Raw genomic sequence first — 21,343 nt, 5'->3', positions numbered from 1 at the left:
CTCAAAAAACAGCATTTTGACAGTGCACAGGCTCACCTCTCCACAGATCTGACCTGGCCTATAACTGGGCACCACCTGCTTGAGTTTCCATGAATATCGATTAGTTAAATGTAGTGATATTGATAAAAAATGATTGATATTTTGGTCAACAGTTGCAATACAAATCAATTTCTTAATTTTTCTCATGAATTTCGTGTATTTATTTGTGTTTGCTCCAAGTCAAAGCTCAAAAAACAAAACTTTATGTTCAACTTTGTTTCCACGAACAAAAATAACTCCTCAAATCATATGAAAAGAACTTTTGACTTTTCAGTCTAGTTCAAAAATGGAGAAGAAAGTACAAATACTGCACTCAAATGTAGTGAAGTAAAAGTAAAAAGTATCCACTGTAAAATGTACTTAAGTAAAGTACAGATACACATTACAAATTACTACTTTACTACTTGTACTTCGTTACGTTCATAGTGTGTACGCTGTAATAGTTCTGTACTCGTATGTTTTTGTTATTTTACTTGCACAATGCTGCGTTTTTTGTCTTGTGCAGTTTTGTTTCTCTATTCAAAGTTTTTTTTAAAATATATTCTAGTTACATTAGTTAGATTAGAATCGTATATTGTGTATTTTGTTGGTTTTTTTCAGTTTTTTGTTTTGTTTTTTGACAGTTTGCAGCTAGCACAGGCTGAACCACCAACCAACTTTACTTTTAAAGCCACAGTATGTACATTTTTAAGCTAAAATAAACCACGTTTTATCATTTGGTTGTTTTTATTCCACTGAAAACCTTTGTAAAACATGCGTCCTTTACACTGACCTTTATCTCCACTAAATATACTGTTATCTGGCCTGGATTATTCGCTTCCTCCGTTTGTTTCCATGGAAATGCTATAATTTTCCACAGTATGACATAAAACTAATCTATGTCCATGCAGAATATTCCAAATTATGGTTTTAATTTTGTATTTCTGTGGAATCATGCAGTCAGTTCCATATTATCGCTTGAAGGTTACAATCATATGAACTAAAAATAAGCCAAAACGCCCCAAAAATCCGACTTTTATCTGGCTTTTCACATCATATTAACTTTATCGTTTTAAAAGTTTTATTTCATCAGGCTGGTTACGTAATGAGAATGAGACCGGATTAAGGATTTCATTTTAGTCCTTGTGCCAAATCGTGATGTTTCTTCTCTTAATAATACCTAATACTTCTCTTAATAACAGTACGGTGGCCTGGAAGTGCAAAACTAATTCACATTTTTGTCAAAACCAGAATATTTTGAAAAATGGGTTCACCTTTTTGTTAAACGCTTTTGACTGTTGTAACATGCTCAAGTTATTTCCGCAAATTCGCTTTTTTTGGGGGTTAAAATGTTTTGACGAAAATATAAATCAGTTTAGCACGTCCGCGCCGCCGCACCGGATCATTTGATATAGTAACATCCGCATTTCTACTTTATAAAACCCCAATTTTGCTCTGCGTACTTGCGTGAGGCGGGTAAAAACAGCCTTATACACAATCACAATCATATCTACTTTTCCTCCTGGGACTCGGATTCCTCCCAGCTCCTTAAAGCCAAACCCACAGTCGACAAATGAGATTTTCTTCGAACCCGTCAAACATCAGCCTCATAATACAAAGTCTATATGCTCCCACCTATAGCGCAGCCCCCTCACATCCCGCCACGAGGGGCTTAAGGCGACAATGGGATTTTCTTATGTAAAGTATAGACCGTACTGTGTCCCCTTTAGCAGAACTGACGGACAGGAAGACATTTTGATGGACTGCCCCTCCAGCCAGCCCCTATTTATTTATCGATCCGTAGACTATTACATGCAGGTGTGACGTGGTTAGCATCGGATCGACGGCGCACTATGGAGCCGGGGCTAAAAATAAATACGAAAAAGGTTGAGAATAGGAGTAGATTGGTGCGTTTTTCCTCCATCAAGCTGAATTAAACCAGTTTTAAAGCCTTTTAAAGCTATTACCGGGTTCCAGAGTGTGTGACTATGTTTTATAGACCCGTAGTGTTAGCGTGATGGCTACGGGAAAATTGGTGTTGTTATTAAAGACACAAGGGGGCGTTTTTGGTGGTGCTACGGTGGTGTGACTAGCGTGAAAAAAGAAAAGTTGAAATTTTGTAGAGATAGATTTATATGTTGAAAAGTAGGAGGAGGTCACATTGGAGTCAGGTTTATGGAGATGCGAGCTTGGTCATAGTGGATGCGTGTTTTTTGGTGTTTTTTTTAGTGCAATATGAAAAAAAAGGCTTTAATTGTAGTTTATTTTTGGACTAAAAGTTACACGCAGGGGCTTTAAATTCACAAACACTGAATATGGAAATGTTGAACGTATTTTTTAATTAGCTTTGGACATGATTTACTAATTAAATAAAGCAATAACTTGTTTGTTTTAATATTCTTAGCATTCAAAGCATCTGTAAAGTTTATTTTATAGCTTTTTTTAACTTCCCCTCACCTGAACTGGCCCTTCCCCCTCTCCTGACCTGGCCCCGCCCCTCACCTGGAGCCCCTCCCCCTTCCCCTCACCTGGCCTTCGTTCGGACTCACTGTGCTCTCTGGTCTTCTTCCGTCAGACTAAAGTAACGTAGCATTTAGAGGGACAGTGTTTTTGCTGAGTGGCGCTAAAATCGCAAAAGCTGTGGCTGGGTTAAGGGTCAGAGGTCAGACGGTGGACAGGGACCTGCAGGTTTCACTATAAACACTTTATAAATGTGAGGGAAAACTTCACCTGAGGACACGTCCGCTTTTAGAAAGGTACGTCTTTGTTTGTCATTGCTAATGCTAATGCTAATACTAACGTCTATTAGAACGTTAAATGTGACATAACAACAACATTAAATTTGTTGTAATGACGACCCAGGTACTTTTAGGTGTAGGTTATTTCAGTGTCTGCAGTTATTTAAATATTCATTAGGCTCAGAAATTAGCATTAGCATTAGCCCCAATACACACACCTAATTGGTTAGTATTTATTCATTTTAGCGCAAAAAACCTCATAGATATTGCATTATGCTGGAAATGGTTGCACAGATGATTACAAATGGTAGCTTTAAGGTAAATAAGAACATTTATCGTGACTTTTAGGAGTGAGTTTTACCTGTTCGATTCAATACTGTCACATTATAACAGAGACGGGGCTATGACAGACTTTTAACGTGCAGATCTGTATGTGCCGTAGTGACACTGCATTGCTAATTACATAATATAAAATCAGTTTCACCGATTGTGCATTTGTCATTTGGGTATTTCTCATTTAAAAACACCCAAACACTCCATATCAGCACTTTCTAGCATCTAAAAACCAACTATTCCTCATAAAAAGTACCTCTTCCACCTCCTTATCTTATCTCAGACGCTAGCCACCGCCACCGAAAAACCTTTGTCCTATTTTTGGTGGTATCTTTTAAAAAAAATATCCGTCTTGTTTGTTGAATAGTCCCGTATTTTGGAGGCAGAGAAGTGTTGACGTCTCCATTGCAGTCCTTATCTTGCGGCTGTGTACAGTTAGCGGTGGTTTTGAAATAGCGTTAGCCTGTTATCACTCCCTCGAGTTTGATGTAGATTCCTTATCGGCTGGATTGATGCGGGGAGTAGATGCATAGGAAACCGGAGCTGTTTGTTTAGGCCTTATAAGCGCAAATGTTCTGGTTTTGCATTGGCAGCTAGCGTGGGTGTAGCTAGCTGGTGTTGTCCTTGTGAAATGCAGACTCAGCGTCGTTTAAAAGCAGCGTATTTGTTCCAGGATAACGGGAGTGGTGCGAAACATTGAGCTGCTAATGTGGATGAGAAGTATCTTGCTCTACCATATTTTTGGGTGTAGCGTCTGCCACCTGCTTATCTCCACAGAGACGTTATTTGTCACCCTCTGCTGGTGACTGTGGGTAGTGGAGCATGTTCAAATGGAAAATTAGCAGCACGTGAGTCAAACTTTAGATCAGAGGTGCCCAAACTTTTTTTTTTTTTTTTTTTAAATCAAGGGCCACATCTCAAAACATTCGAATCGCAGACCAGTGATCAATGCAGTGCGGCGCTTTATACGCCGCTTTATACGCCGCTTTATATGCCGCTTTATACGCAGCTTTGACATTAATAAAGCTTAAAACACATTAATTTTAGGTCTGTATCGCACTGAAATGTGATGTTTATGGATATAGTGGTAGAAATAGTTTAATTTGATGAAAAAGTACTGCTTATTATCAGTTGGGTCAGGTCAGCAGGAGGCGTGAGGACCCATAAAAACTGGTCTGAGGGCCGCATTTCGCCCCCGGGCCATAGTTTGGACACCCCTGCTCTAGATCATTTTAAAGGTCCTACATTACACAAAAGACTCTCGTGAGCTTTAAGTCATGTTTTGATGCTGTTACCTCCTCAAAAACAGACCTGGAGTTGTGTTTTTGTTTCATTCACACGTTTGAATAATCCTGGTTTCTTAGTCTTTAAAGCTCAAAATGCTCTGCTCCACCTTGTGATGTCATGAAGCGGTAGTTTTGAAGCACTTCCTGTATCACCATATGACGTCACAAGGAGTGTTTTCAGTTTGAGAGAAGAACTGAGCTTAAATATGCAGGGTTTGTGTTAAAACGTGTGTGAATGAAACAAAACACAGCTCCAGGTCTGTTTGTGATGAGGAAACAACATTAGAACAAATCAGAAAAACATGAGCTCCTAAGTCGCACCAGCCAAAATGAATGAACAAAATAACATATATTTCACATATAAGTCGCATCTGAGTATAAGTCGCACCCACGGCCAAACTATGAAAAAAAGTGCGAGTTATAGTCCAGAAAATACGGTCGTAAAAATAATGAAAAAAACAAAAAACATTGAGAGGTTGTGTTCAAACTTTTCACTGGTCGTGTATCTGCATTTCCTCAAATACAGGTGTTACTATGGAAACAAAAATACCCCCAAAAACATGTATTTTAACTGTGAGCGAAGAAAAGTGGAACATTTATTCACCGAGACAAACAGGTGGCGAACTCTACACTCGAAAGTTACGTTTAAAATTTGTTTTGTGACAGTTAATGGATAATTATTGCTCAGATATTCCATAAAATCCACACATTATATAAACAATAGAGTGAGTATTTGTCCACTGATCTGAAGGTTGGTGGTTCAAATCCTGCTCTACACATAAACATCATTGGCAGACTGATCAAATCCACGGACTCCCACTTCTTTCTTCTTAAAGGTGCACGATGTAACTTTTCACGCCAAGTATCTGCCGCCTCTCAATGGAGACGCACAGGGTTATACTTGTCTGTCCCGTCTCACGATATGAACACATGTTTTTAGAGGTATTTTTGCAGCAGAAACACCTTTAACCGTATATGCAATAACTGTATAACTGCAACACTCCAAGGAAAGTAATAACATCTCCGTGGAAAAGTTCTAACTCGGTAAATTCGTCTGCAAAGTTAAACTACGTTCGCTAAAATGAGATGTTTTTTGACAAGGTTGCACTGTGGCTTCTATGCACTTGTCAGGTTCAGTGTTTATTCCCCGCACAGCCGCTCACGCATGGCCACCTCCGCTTCAGCTTAAACGAAAAAAAAGCAGAGAAAGTTTTTTTGCGCTGACGTTGAATCGAACTTATTGTCGCTTCAGCAGAATTTCTGATTGGTTGAGGCCCTTCGTCGGCGAGAAGAAGGCAAAGTGCTGCATCCCCCTGACAACCAAATCCAAACTTTACCTGCCCAAAGTGTCCTCCCGTTTCCGTCTCAAACCCTGGGCACAAACAATGCTTCCGAGCGTCTTTCGGGGGAGGAAAAGACGACGTTTCTTTCCTTTGAGAGATTGCTGTTATAATGTAGCCTGAGGCGCTCGGCAAAGGGAATGAGAGCTGTGCGGATGTGGCACAAAATATCATGTCCACTCTTAGTTTTTAGGGAGAAGGAAAAATCCACACGGTCTTTACGTTTCGTTTTGGATTTTTATGCGTTTTTGGAGACGGAGCAAAGCCACACGTAGAAACACCTGTAATGTACGACTTTAGGAAGTTCAGTTAATTTAAAATAAAACTACAAGTCAGTCATTTTCATCAAGAAATCCCCAAAAATGTGACGTCCATCCATCCATTTTCTTCTGTTTATCCGGAGTCGAGTCGCGGGGCCAGTGGGCAAAAAATGAAGAGCTGTAAAAACTTAACTCTAAGTACAATCTGCATAATCTTTTCTATAAATATTGATTATTGTTCATTTATGTAATTTAAAGTGTTTCTGAGCTGGACACATCGTTTTTTCATTGTTTTCTTGCATAAAAGTTACTTAAAACTACATTCGTTTTTATATTTTTCTTCTGCTTAAACTGATATTACACATTTATTTGACGCATCAATGGAAAAATAAGGATGGATTTGTAAAATAGAGGTCGTTGTGTGAAAAAGGGCAAAAGTACATGTTGATACTTTAACATGATTTTTATGGCTAAAAAAAGAAAAAAAAAGTCTAGTTGAGCTGTAATGACTAGAATGTGCTCAGTCTTTAAAGGGTTAAAATGAAAATCACAGATGGATTATTAAAGAGAACTTTTTCTAATGTGATGGACATAATTCAGGAGTAGCATGTAGCATGTAGCATGTAGCAGGGCTGGACTCGGAGAGGAAATCAGGAATCACTTTTTGGTCTGGAATAATTTGAAAAAGAAGCTGAAATTCTGTCTTACTTGATACTTATAATTGGGTTGAATTTATGCAAAACAGATTTTTAGATTGTGTTTTATAATAATATGGTTTTGTTATCGACCTGTTTTTATCGACCTGTATTTGTTCCACAGACACTAATGAGTTGAATAAAACTGTGTTGTTCATTGTAATTAAATGTTGTTTGTTTTTAATTATGGTGATTGGTAGAAATTAATAAATAAATAGCCCAAGTTCAACAGCTCCCCCTGTAGGACTCAGAGTGTAGGCCCCAGAGCGTAGGCCCCAGAGCGTGGGCCCCAGAGCGTGGGCCCCAGAGCGTAGGCCCCAGAGCGTAGGCCCCAGAGCGTAGGACTCAGAGTGTGGGACCCAGAATGTAGGCCCCAGAGTGTACTTACTGCTCAGAGCAAAGCCACAGTCTGAGCACAGTAGCGGACAGTAGTGGATAGTGGACGACAGTAGTGGACAGTAGCGGACAGTAGTGGACAGTAGTGGACAGTAGTGGACAGCAGTGGACAGTAGCGGACAGTAGCGGACAGTAGTGGACAGCCGTGGACAGTAGTGGACAGCAGTGGACAGTAGCGGACAGTAGTGGACAGTATTGGACAGTAGTGGACAGTGGACGATAGTGGACATTAGCAGGTCTGAATGGGCCTCGTTGTGTCGGGACGTCTCATGTTTTATGTTGGAGCTTTTGTTCTTTTGCAGAATTCACATAAATCCTCCGCACATGTCCACAGTAAACGCTTTGATCACACCGTATGAAAATGAGCTAAAAATAACCAGAACAACACGAGTATGTGGTTTATTGATGTAAAATAAAAACTGCCCTGAAGACTGAACATCGTGTTTGCTTTTATGGGCTTGGACACAATCCAACTGTTCACAAAATGTTTTGATTCAGCGTGATTTCAGTGAACAGACTCACTATCAGCACTGCCTCTAGGACACTGCTGCTCGGGACGGGGGTGGGCTGCTCCCGCTCCAGCCTCGCCCTGACGGCATTGGACCGGCCCGGGGGACAAAGGGCTGGGCCGTCAGTTCTTATACGTGGGGCTTTGCACAGATCTGACAGGGATTGGCCCAAAAAAAGCTCGGCTCACCAGGAAAACTCCCCGTGCTCCAGATGGTCGGTCCAGCCCTGCTCAGTCTTTAATAATCTGATCTGTATGGTGCCCTCTGCTGGCAACAGTGGGCAGTGACCTTAGACTGTATATATAAATGGACATAGCTAACCTGCTAACTGGATCATGTGCGCACTTCTGGCTTCATCGACTGGCTCCAATTCACTTTCTATTGAAAAACTGGCCTGCTCTCTCCATAAACGCTGCTTTTAGACTCTTTTGGTCTTAAACGTTCGTATTAACTCGCTCTACATGATCCTGGTGTTTTTATTTCGCTATCAACATATGAGCATTAATAACAGAGGTTGCACTCGCTAGCAACAGGTTTGATTGACAGCGTTGCTAAGCACTCGCTCCCCGCTAAACCAGTTTTGCGGGCGGGAAGGGGGCGTTACCTTCAACAGCCTCGCTCCTGATTGGCTCTTTGGTTGCTATGACGAACACAGCAGATGTTGCCGTTTCAAGTTGGACACAAAAACACACAACGATCCCTTTTTATCATGTACGTACTTTTACAACGTGTAGGTGTCGTTTATGGTTATATTATTTGCCGCCGCTTGTTTTTAGCATTTCGTCGTAGGATTGTTTTTTGGCGAGATCTTTTTTATTTTGTAATATTTGCAAGATGTGGTTCTTTATACAGTTTGTGGTAGTGCTGCATGTTGAAATGGCAAATTAGCAATGCTGCTATCAGGAGGAAGCTAACAATTTGATTTGATTTTAGCGTATCTATAATTACTCTCTATATCCGTCTATGTTTTTACTAAACCGTACGATCCCTGAGCTGAGGACGCGTCTCCCTCGTACAGTTTAAGACAAGGTGTAAAACCGCGGTGTTGAACGGAGCGATGAAAACGACTAAAGAACGACCTAAAAAGTGCAGATTGGTTTGAAAAGTGGACGCGCTCGGAGGCGGCGCAGTGATTAGAGCCGGAGCGACGAGCCGAGGTGCAACTGACGTTATACAAAGTGTGAAAGTCTCCAGAGGTGCTGATAATTAAACATGTCTGACTCCTCGCCGTGGCTCTCTGCGGGTACGACGGGGGAAGGGGGCGGGGCTCGGTCGGTCCGAAGGGGGGCGGATCTGTGGCGTGGGATTGGACGGAGCAGCGTGGCGTCGAGGTGATTCGGCGGATTGATAATAGAGTTGTTATCACGTTATAGAGAGAATAGATAAGTGTGAGGATTTGACAAGTCCAAACAAAAACAACAAAAAAAAAAAACTGGGTCATTTCATCGATTCTGTGGATCGTCTTAGCGATGGGTCCAACAGCGCCCCTAGTGTTTGCGTTTGACTCGACACTTGTCATTTTGATTTTCATTTTGATTTTTTTTTGGTGGTAAAATCATAAAATAAATGAGGATTTTACAAGAATAAACTAAACTTAAAAAAAAGGTTGCCTCAGTTCAATTTATTCTCCAAAAAGTACAGACGAAGTTGAAACTTTTAAAATCAGGAAATAAATGTGTAAATAAATAAAAGTTTGGAAGTTTTATAGTTCTATCTCCGCCTTATTCATTGTGTTTTTTTGTTGTTTTTTTACTGTCATTGTGTCATTGGGCAGGACACTTAATCTGTTGATGGAACATAATGAAGTAACTGTATTTAAGTCACAATTTTGTCTGTACAGAGGATACTTTTTACTTTTACTTCACTACGTTTGAGAGCAGTATCTGTACTTTCTATTCTACATTTTTTACTGGACTGAAAAGTAAAAGTATTTATTATTGTCCGAGATCTGCTGAAAAATCTGAGGGTTTATTTTTAACATGTTCATAGTTTAAGCAAAAAAAAAAAAAAAAACAGCTTGAAAAAAACAATCGATTCTGTTGTTTTTTTCACAATATTTAAAGCTTTAACTCAAAATCTGCACAAAATACTTAACTTTTTACTCTTTAAGTACATTTTAATACATTTATTTTAACTTTTTTGCTCCGATATCTGTACTTTTACTTAAATAACAGCATTAAGTACTTCTCTCTCCTCTTTTGTACACATTAGAGTATTTGCTTGTACTTCCCTCGTTGTTTCTCTCCATGTTCTTAAAGTACATTTGTGTCGCTCTCTGAAACCCCGTGTTTAGCTCAAATTGTTTAAACAGCAGGTCGCGGTGTCAGTGTGTACTCGAGTACATTAGTTGAGTGTAAAGATGTGTCAGTGTGTACTCGAGTACATTAGTTGAGTGTAAAGATGTGTCAGTGTGTACTCGAGTACATTAGTTGAGTGTAAAGATGTGTCACTGTGTACTCGAGTACATTAGTTGAGTGTAAAGATGTGTCACTGTGTACTCGAGTACATTAGTTGAGTGTAAAGATGTGTCAGTGTGTACTCGAGTACATTAGTTGAGTGTAAAGATGTGTCAGTGTGTACTCGAGTACATTAGTTGAGTGTAAAGATGTGTCAGTGTGTACTCGAGTACATTAGTTGAGTGTAAAGATGTGTCACTGTGTACTCGAGTACATTAGTTGAGTGTAAAGATGTGTCAGTGTGTACTCGAGTACATTAGTTGAGTGTAAAGATGTGTCACTGTGTACTCGAGTACATTAGTTGAGTGTAAAGATGTGTCACTGTGTACTCGAGTACATTAGTTGAGTGTAAAGATGTGTCAGTGTGTACTCGAGTACATTAGTTGAGTGTAAAGATGTGTCACTGTGTACTCGAGTACATTAGTTGAGTGTAAAGATGTGTCACTGTGTACTCGAGTACATTAGTTGAGTGTAAAGATGTGTCACTGTGTACTCGAGTACATTAGTTGAGTGTAAAGATGTGTCACTGTGTACTCGAGTACATTAGTTGAGTGTAAAGATGTGTCAGTGTGTACTCGAGTACATTAGTTGAGTGTAAAGATGTGTCAGTGTGTACTCGAGTACATTAGTTGAGTGTAAAGATGTGTCACTGTGTACTCGAGTACATTAGTTGAGTGTAAAGATGTGTCAGTGTGTACTCGAGTACATTAGTTGAGTGTAAAGATGTGTCAGTGTGTACTCGAGTACATTAGTTGAGTGTAAAGATGTGTCAGTGTGTACTCGAGTACATTAGTTGAGTGTAAAGATGCTCTGGTTCCTCTGTTGTTCTTTAAAGTTGCTGTTTCGTCCCAGTGCAAATATCCTGTAAAAGCAGCTTGTATCAGAATGAGCCCGCCGCGTCCTGTCTGCGTCGAATTGGCTCTGTGCACCGCCACATGTTAGCTAGCTCGCTGTGTCGCAAAGCTAAAATGCTAACTTTTATTAAACCGTAAAATATCAAATAAACAGCCTATTGAAATTCAAATTAATTAAAGTAAAAACTACCTGATATTTAAACAGAATATTTCAGTTTGTGGTGGTGTTTTAATATTTATTATGCCTCAAAATTAGCATTAGCGTTAGCATTGGGACACAAACATTTCTTTCTAAACACAGTGAAGTATTTATTGATTTTTGTGTCGTGTTTAACATGTCGTCAGTGACGTCCACCTTAGCATGCTAGTTTCTCTTGGCGAACCTATAAAAGATGTGATAATTTACATTTGTAAAAGATGAGAAAAATGTCTATAAACTCATCACAGCAACTTATGAAGGGAGAACAATGGCGTCTGTTGTCCAGGGGCCCAGAATCTTTCAGGGACTCCCTTCTTATTAATTTATATTTGAGGGGGGCCCATGTGAGGCTTCTTGACTCCGGGCCCCCTGCTAGGAATGCATTAGTAAAGTGAGAAAAAACTTTTGACCACTGCAAAACTTGTAAAATTTTGTAGCTTGAACTCTCTTCCTATTAATTTACATTTGAGGGGGGGAGGCTTCTTGCCCCGGGCCCCCAAGTTCTCTGTTGTCGCATGCTAATTTCTCTTAGTAGACCTATAAAAATGAAAATGCTTATAAACTCATCACAGCAACTTATGAAGGGAGAACAAAGGCGCCTGTTGTCCAGGGGCCCAGAATCTTTCAGGGACTCTCTTCCTATTAATTTACATTTGAGGGGGGCCCATGCGAGACTTCTTGCCACGGGCCCCCAAATGATCTGTTGACGGCCCTGCTGTGAATGCATTAGTAAAGTGAGGAAAAACTCTGGGCCACTGCAAAACGTTTAATATGAACTTACTCTATTTGTCACACTTTTAAAACGGTAAAACTCCGGTACGGCGCCTGGAAAACTCCGCATCAGCTTTTTCCCACCGTCCACCTGTGCGTCCTACACGTGTATATTTGTATTTTCATTATATTTGTGTGGATACATGGGACGTGCCACTCGCTGTAACGCAATAGTGAATTATTGTGGCTTGTGTAACCGTTTTACTTCTCTGCCGGGCACTTGCGAATTTCACTGTGAAACCCAATAACATGTGGTGATTTATGGACTTGCCTTTTTCACCTGTTCCACATCCATTTTCCTCCCGACGCCGTCTTAAGAGCCGAGCACGAGCGCCGGGGTGGACCTGGGTTTTTGTTTGCATGGGAGAAAAATCTCTACAAAACAAATTGCCGTGATTCCAGTGAAAGAGGAACAATCGACTCCGTGTGTTTAAAGGGCCGTTTCACGCTGTTTTCTGAGCCGTTATAACGTTTCCTCGTCACAGACAGACCCGGAGTCGTGTTTTGTTTCGTTCGCACACGTTTAACACGCAAACCCTGCAAGAGGAGTTTATTTGTCAGACTGAAAATGCTCTGTGCCACTTTGTGATGTCATGTGGTGATACAGGAAGTGCTCCACACGCTCATCTTCACTAGATTTATTTGGATGATTTCAGCTCTGGGATTAACAATCTCGACGGGACTAAAGGTCAAAGGTAGCTGGAGCTTGAAACAGTTGCCTGAAAAGTTACGTAGTGCACCTTTAGAAAGAAAAAAATTAGATAAGCTATGATTAAATGTTAAATATAGTAAATAAAGGTCACACAAGACTAAGTTTATTACACTATTTTCTGATTTGTTCTAATGTTTCCTCGTCACAAACCTGGAGTTGTTTTTTTTTTTTTCATTCACAGATTCATATTTAGTCTGAATTGTTCTCTGAAACGCTCAGTTCCACCTTGTGATGTCATCATGTGGTGATACAGGAAGTGCTCCACTGTGTTTTTAAACTCCACACACCTTCACTGCACTTCAGTTTGACGTCTGTTTTAACTTTTTTTTTTTTTTTTTTACCGGTGTTGTCACTAAACCCTTTTATTCTCTCTCTTCTCCTTTCACCATCTTTCTTTCTCTTCCCACTTTCTCTCTCCCTCCCACCTCCTTCATCTATCCCCTCTCACCCCTTTTATCTCTTTCTTTCATTGTCTCTTCTCTCTCCGCTCCTGTCTTCCAGATAACAAATACGCCCCCGCTGTGAGTTTGAACGGCTTCATTTTCATCCTGGGCGGAGCCTACGCCCGAGCCACCACCATCTACGACCCCGACAAAGGCAACATCAAGGCGGGGCCCAACATGAACCACTCCCGGCAGTTCTGCAGGTACCGCATTAGAGCTTTAAATCCTCCGTAAATACTCATGCAAATGCGCAGGGGGCCGTGACATTTGAGAAATATATGTAAAACCTGGGGCTTATGGGTAATCTGTCAGTCTGTCATAACAATGGTGAGTGCTTAGACGGAAGATGGTGGAGTCAGAGGTGGGGGTTCGGTGGAGTCATTGTTCCACGTGATGCTTTGATCAGGGTTTTTTAAATATTTTGAACAGTTTTACATTGTTGTTGTGCTGTATTTTTAATTTAAATCATATATAAGTGTGTAAAATGTCAGGTTTTTAGATGTTTGGTTCCCTCTGCTGGTGACTGTGCAGAATGACACCTGCTCAAATGGTTAATTAGCAGTGTAGTTGGTTGTTTGCTAACAGATGTGTGAGAAAGAAACACTCAGAAACTTTACTATTTTTATTCATTTAATTGGTTGCACATTTCTATACAGATGATGCTGTTTTGTTTTGCACGTGCTCCCTCTGCTGGTCAGACGATTTAAAAGCTGCAGCGAGATTTTAATGACGTCCAAAATCTTAAAATATCACTGAATGAATTTTGGTTTGATGAAAACATATCCTCTAAAATACATATCTCTGAATCATGTAGCACTTATGTAACGTGCTAATAATGCTAATCTTCTGCCTTCACTCTTGCTGCATTAGACATTTAATGGAGTGGATTTTGTAAAACTGCAACACACAAGAAAATAGATGCACATTACAATCAACAAAACATACAGGAGCTTATTAAAATACAGCATGTGCACAACACCTGCCCAAAAGTAGCTATAATGAGCGAAAACGTGTGCAAAACCGCCGATTAGCATCACGCTAACCTAAATGTAAAACTCCATAGACACTTGAGCATCGCTAGCGTCATTCACTTCAGCGCAAATATAAATCGCAAATTAACCACACAGGGTCAATCCAGAGCGCTCAAACACTGAAGAATAATCGAACTGTTGACGTCTGAAACAATATGGCAGCTACGGAAGCTCTGAATGGACAAAACACATCAACTCAAAACAGAAAATATTTTTGTCCACTAGGGGCAGAACATCTAATGCTAGTTTACTATTAAATAACCGTAATAGATTTATAATTTTACATCTTAAGTATTACCAAACTTTGACACTCCACTCTATAACTTTTCTCATGGTTGTCTGCCACCTGCTTGTCACCGTGGAGATGTTCTAGCTCATCCTGGAATGTTCCATAGTATTGCATTTCCCTCATCTCTGTAGTGTTTACTCAAATCCTCTCTGCCTGTCTCCTCCTTCTCTTCTCTCTCTTCCGTCCCTTTCCCCTTTCTTTCCTCTATCCGTCTCCTCTCTCTCTTCGCCCATCCCTCTGTCCATCTCCTCTCTATCCCTTCTTTCCTGCACCCTGTCTCCTTTCTCCTCTCCCGACTTTCTGTCCTCCACCCTCTATCTCTCTCTCTTCCCCCTGTCCGTCTCCTCTCTGTCCTCCACCCTCTATCCCTGTCTCCTCTCTTCCCTCTTTCTCTCTGTCTTTGTGCTAGCTTGGTACGGCGCTAAACGCCATTCCCCGCCGTTGTACAAGTCTTGTTTTTCTTAAATTATGCTAACGTAGCCCGCTTTGCTAGTAGCTATTTATTCACATTTTGAAGCCAAATTAAAATAACTTTAACCCAATTTCCACAATAATGTCCATAATGATACTGTGTTAGCTTTATGACAAAAACAACACGCTAGCGTCAGTTCATCCTCACGCGTTTTGCTAATTGCCTTGTTTAGCCCGTTAGCCTGCATTATAACTCACCATTAGACGCTAAGTGCATGCTGGGTAATTATAAAAAGCCGGGGCCACAGGTGCAGTAGTACGACCGTATATGGACGTAACGGTCTGATAAAAGGTGATTATGTCGACTTAACGGCGATGGGATCACTTCCTGGTCTCCCCCTGAGCCGTCGCCGTGGTAATAAAACATCTCTCCTCCGTGTGCTGCTTCGTCGGCCGCGAAGAAGAGGAAGAAAAATAAGAAGAAACACTCGGAAAACACATTTGGGATGCAATTATAGACGGTGTTTCTATAGCCGGGCCGACAACGTATTAATCATGTGGTCGGGGGTCGTTGGTGAGACACAAGAGCGCACGCCTGAAGCTGTGGTGTTTAAATGTGGGAGGAAACATACGAGGAAATGTACAGGAAACATACAGGGAAGCATATGGGGAACATGGAGGAACGTACGGGGAAACATACAGAGGAACATGCAACGAAACATACAGAGGAAACATACGGGGAAACACGCAGGGAACATTGGAGGGAACATTCGGGGAAATATACAGAGGAACCATGGAGGAAACATACAAGGAAACCTAGAGGGAAACATATGGAGAAACGTACAGAGGAATTTACAGGGAAACATGGAGGAAACATACACGAAACATACAGGAAATACCATAGTGTGTGTGGTCTTTAATACTTTTACTTCGTTACATTCCACAAACACTGAAGTAACATGTGTTGTCTCTTCTACTAAATCTTACAGACTTTTTAAAGTACTGTGTTTAAGTTCAAATTTGAAGTATCTGTACTTTACTTGAGCACATTTACAGTGGATACTTTTTACTTCTGTACATCTGAGAGCAGTATCTGTACTTTCTACTCCACTACGTTTTTGAACAGGACTGAAAAGTGAAAGTATTTTTTATTACTGTTTTAGACGCTGAAAAGTCTGAGGGTTTATTTTTAACACGTTTGAGCAAAGACAAATATACAAACTGCTACTACCAGTCTTACTGCAACTATTACTATTACTACTACTACTAGTACCCTGCCCCGCCCTGTGTAGTATCTGGGCCAGTGCGTTGTGTAATAATCTCCAGTATGTGCTGAATGTGTGTGTACCTTATGTAAATCCAATCCCCAATAGGAGTACAAAGCTCTAATCGGCTTACAGCACAACTTTGTGATCCTCGCGCACACAAACACACATTTGCTTTTTCATTAGTGCGTTTTTGCAGTTACCTCTTTGTGAATAATGTGCTGTAATCTTGCCTTCGCCCCCTGGTGGGTAATCGGCGCGTTGCGGAGATGTTGTCGGACTCGGAGTGAAATCAAAGATGACATTTGCTTTGCCTGGAGAAGAGAGAGAGAGAGTGTACAAGAGAGGGAGGGACAGTACAGAGGGAGGAGAGAGAGTGTACAAGAGAGAGTGGGGGACAAGGGAGGACAAGAAAGGAGGGAGAGTGTACTAGAGAGAGTGGGGGAGGAGGGAGGAGAGAGAGAGTGGGGGACAAGGGAGGGACAGTACAGGGGGAGGAGGAAGAGAGGGAGGAGAGGAGGGAGTGTACTAGAGAGAGTGGGACAAGAGAGGGAGGGACAGTACAGGGGGAGAGGAGGGAGGAGGAGGGAGAAGAGAGTGCTAGAGTTAGTGGGACACGGGAGAAAGGTACAGTACAGGGGGAGGAGGGAGGACAGGATGGAGGGAGGAAAAAAAACAAAAAACGTGGTGTTTTATTGCGGCTCATAAACAAACAGTCGCGTCGTGATCGAGTTTCTCAACAACAACAGCAACAAAGGACTGTGTGATTAAAGGTCCACTGTGTAACTTTACTGCTGGAGGGTCTGGCACCTGCTTGTCTCCATGGCGATGCAACTGCTTTGCGTACACAGCCCACACTCCACAGTATGGCATTAAATTACAGGTCAGATCTGTGGTGAGGCAATTCGACGTATGATAAGACTGCACGATTTACAAGGGATTTTTGAGCTTTTAAAGACATCGTGTGGAACTTTCCAGACATAGCAACAAGCACCACCATGGAAACAAGCACCAGAAAAGTTACAAAGTGCAGCTTTAACATGCGTTTTTTTTTTTTTTACTTGGATCGATATGTTGTTCACTTTTTTTCTATTTTTTAATGATGAAATCTTTGGAAATAACCAATTTTACGCGTGTTCAGTGGCATTAACGTAGAAAAATGTGACATAATTATAATTAAATTTAAACGTTAACACAAGTATAGTTTTAAATAATTGTTTTTGGTTTTTCTGTGCAGCGCTGCGATCCTCGACGGCAAAATCTACGCCACCGGGGGCATCGTGAGCAGCGAGGGTCCCGCTTTGGGCAACATGGAGACCTTTGACCCCTGCACCAACCAATGGACGCTGGTTCAGTCCCTGCCCTGCCCCCTCTTCAGGCACGGCTGTGTGGTCATCAAGAAATACATCCAGAGCGGCTGACAATGACTGCAACGGCAACCTTCAAAAACGAACCTAAACTATAATAAAAAACTAACCAGGAACCACCAGCCAGCCCCAGACCACAGGGACGGGACGACAGCGCTTCCGGAGGACTCTTCTTACCCCCCTTCCCCTCCCTACTGTCCCATTTGGGGATAGGCCCGCGGAATGTAAACTCAGCCATGTCAGGGGAGGACTGTGAGGTCATGTTTCGTGTCATCCAAAGTACTGAAAGTTCTTACTAAAGCGTTTTGTTGTTTTGTTTCATTGTTAGCGCATAGTTCTGTTTGGTAAATGTTGGTGTAACGTGTGAAACTAGACATGGGACAACAGCGGGATTAAAGGGATTTGGGTTTGAAACGGGGGAAAAAGACACGGAAAAATGCAAGGAATCGACTTTTTGTGGTTGTAAAGTTCACTGTTGTATACCGGATTGATGTTTTAAATGTTCATTATGTAACTTTTCTGGCTGGGGAGTCTGTTACATGCTTATCTCCATGGAAACAGTCATATTGGTGTTAAATATATGCAACATTGGTAAGTTTAACTGCAGTAGTTGAAAATCCTTTGTTTTTTCACGGTGAGCGGGTCGGCTAAAGTGCTAGTAGTTGTGTGACCTGCTTGTTTCCATGGAGATAGAGCAGTTTAATGCCACACTGACAAACATTTCTGGCAAAGTAATGACATCTGAGACAATTATAGCAAACCCTACACTGGAAAAGTTGTATGTAACTGTGAACTTTCCAACCATCAAAAACTCTATTTGTATAAGCCATAAGTCACATTTACAAATCTAAGGGTTTAAAAGAGTTTGAGTTTTGAATCGTTTTAATTAAATCGTGTTTGGAATCTCAGCCATAGACTTTTCTTAGGAAACGGCAGCGGTGGAAGATTTATACTATTTTCTGAAGTTAAAAAAATGCACAATAATGAAGAAAAAATGCAGTTGTCAGTGTGACTGTAACGAAGATGTGAAATTATATTCCACATATAAGTCGCAACCCCGACTATGAAGCTATAAAAGACAAAAAAGTGAGACTTATAGCCCGGAAAATACGGTACTGTTTTGTTACTTAAGTAAAATTACACATACTGGAGCTAAAAAAAAAGTACAAGAATTAAAGTACGGGTTTAAAAATGTACTTAAAGAGTAAAAGTATTTTGCGCAGGTTTTGAGGTCAAATAAAGCTACAAATGTAGTGATTTTGATAAAGATCTGAGCGGAATTTTGTTCAACAGAAACAACTGAAGCAATAGTTGTTTTTATTTGTATATTTTTATTTGCTCAAACTACGAGGGTGTTAAAAATAAATCCTCAGACTATAATAAAAGTACTTTTACTTTTCAGGTCTGTTCAAAAATGCAGTGGAGTAGAAAGTACAAATACTGCTCTCAAATGTAATGAAGTAAAAGTAAAAAAGTATCCAGTGTAAAATGGACTTAAGTGAAGTACTTTTACTTTTACTGTTACGTTCCACCACAGGGAAATGGAAAGTAAACATGTTGACACGTTTTTCCAGTTTATTGCAAAACCTACAATAGTTTTGATTTGAATCGTGTTTGGTAATGGGACTTGACGAGGTATTTTAGATTTCATTTTGTCACTTTTCAAACTATCTGCCAATGAAAAAAAAAAAATCGAAAGTGTACCTAAAAATGAGAAAATAGACACTTCTAAAGCCAATATTTGCGTTATGTTAGTGTAATATAAACCTTTATGCAGCTAAAATATAAATTCTTTGCGATTCATTTCAAATAAACCACTCCAGTTTCCAAATACGACAAGAATTTGCCTTAGAAAAATCCTGTGTATTGTCCCATGCCTAGTGCTTTCCCTCTTCTTTAGCGTCCCCTACAGGAGAGGCAGATTAAACATGTGAAAAATCGTCTGTTTTCCTCATCCAGTTTTACAAGTGGGAATTCCTCTATGTTGTATTTTCCAACCGGATTTGAACTCCCGATAACCTTTTTCTCTTGTACAACTTTCTGGAACGAAATCAGGTCAGGCTTTACAATGTTGAAATCCGTCCCATTTTTTGTTGCCTGAGTGAAATTTCAGCTGTATTTTATGATTTTTGGTTCATAGCATTCTCCTCGGGGAATTTTTGGGAAGATTTTTGGAAGCGAACGCCCGGAAAAAGCACAATAATCATTTGTGACAAGTATTTCCAATTTTTTTTTTTGGTTTGGTTCTATATGTCGGCTTCACCTTTGTCTTGTTTTTTAGTCTCTCAACCCACGATGTTTCTGGGTTGGTACTGTGTAAATACTGGAAGGAAATATGTATATTTTAAAACCTGGAGATTGCGATTGTGTAAAAATGTTTTTAGAAAAATCAAAGTGAATAAGTTGGGTTAAAGGGTTGTCTGTAAATCTGTACTCAAAGGAATTAACAATTGTTATTACTGAAGCCTAATACATATACCTGAACATGAGCCTGTGTCCTGTGTCCTTTTATTTTGGGTTTTATTTGGTTATATTTCGCAAACGGAGTTCAAACAGCGACAGTAGCTGATAAAATGTTCATCCACTGATCGGAAGGTTGGCGTTCGAATCCCGCTCTCGACGTAAACATCATCGGTCGAACGGTCAGATCCAAAGACCCAGAGGTTGGCGGGTCAGTGGATCTACGCCCAAAGCTCCTTACAAATATCTTACCATGAGATTGCACAATAGTCTCTCTATGCACTTGAGCAAGACACTTCACCCACCTAGCTGTTAGTAAAGCTTTGTCTAGATATCTTTTATGAACGCTGCCGTGTCCTTGGGCAAAACACGTTACTATTTTAGCTGAGAGCGAACCGCAGATCTTTAGGTTAGTGGGTGAATTTTCCAACCACTGAGCCATTGCCACCTCAGGACAAGAACAACTTCATAAACCGTGCCCCAATTCACCAAATGCACCCTTCGAAGTACCCTTTGACGCACAGTTCGAAGTGCCGTTTGACGTACCCTTCAAAGTGCCGTTCGAAGTATCTGCTCGGCGAAGGGTAGTCCCTCCGTGTAGTCGCCTTCGTCTTCTTCAACCTCTGTCCGTGCGCTTGTGGAGAATTTGTCCCTGGTGAATAAGTGCCCGTTCTCTCCTCAGCAGGACAAACTCCGCCCTCTGCTCGTCGTTCCCTAAAGACAAAAGAATATTCTTAAATGAGGACGAATATTAAACATCACGATAACTACACTAATATACAAGTGTGAGGGATAATTCCGCTCACCGTTTGGTCAGTTACACAACGATTAAACCCAAATGAACAGAACTTCACTGAGGTTGAGTCGCCTCGTACATACTGTATCTTTACTCACATTTTAACAGTTTTATATCGCACTGCTGTAGGTGAAGTAAACAAGTACTCACATGTGAATGTGTATGGCGTAGTACTCCATTTTCGTCTCTTTTTTGCGTAGCCGTGGTTCATGATGGGATAGAGCAGTGCGTGAAGGGTACTCTGATGAACGCTTCGGCTACGGTCGATCTCCATGGAAACGCAGGGCCCATTTTCGTCATTTTCAGGTGCACCTGTTGCGCTGGAAGTTACGTAAGCCCTTAAATGCGCAGTTCGAACGGCGCATTTAAGGGCACTTCGGCGAATTGGGACACAGCCATCAAGTGTCATGAATGGTCACGTTTTTATACAGGATATCAAGGAACAACTCAACTCTTCACACATTCGTACAGAGACACTGGGTGCAAGGTGGGTTAAGTGTCTTGCCCAAGGACACAACAACAGTAGCCATTTGTGGGAGCCAGGGGATCTGATTACACAACGATGTTTATGTCGAGATTTGAACCTACTGCTAACCGTATCAAGACATGAGCTTTATTCAAGTTTATCACAGCAGTTTATTTAAGAAATACAGTAAATGTTTCATTTCAAATATAACTTACACTAATATAACAATTGCCAACAAGTGTGTTAAA

At 40.8% G+C, this 21,343-nt stretch overlaps 1 protein-coding gene across 1 annotated transcript in view; it reads left to right on the top strand.

The window, feature by feature from the left end:
- LOC117392565 (kelch-like protein 29) overlaps positions 1-19,862 on the top strand; it is a 566,396-nt gene extending 546,534 nt beyond the window's left edge. Inside the window, exons 14-15 of the mRNA XM_055232188.1 lie at positions 13,069-13,213; positions 17,244-19,862. Coding sequence (XP_055088163.1) covers positions 13,069-13,213; positions 17,244-17,427 — 329 coding nt within the window. The 3' untranslated portion in view covers positions 17,428-19,862. The remainder of the gene's footprint in view (positions 1-13,068; positions 13,214-17,243) is intronic.
- Positions 19,863-21,343: the final 1,481 nt, after the last annotated feature.

Source organism: Periophthalmus magnuspinnatus, chromosome 24 (assembly GCF_009829125.3).
Source record: "Periophthalmus magnuspinnatus isolate fPerMag1 chromosome 24, fPerMag1.2.pri, whole genome shotgun sequence".
In the NCBI taxonomy this organism is placed as follows: domain Eukaryota; kingdom Metazoa; phylum Chordata; class Actinopteri; order Gobiiformes; family Gobiidae; genus Periophthalmus; species Periophthalmus magnuspinnatus.
This window is presented reverse-complemented; position numbering and strand designations above follow the sequence as displayed.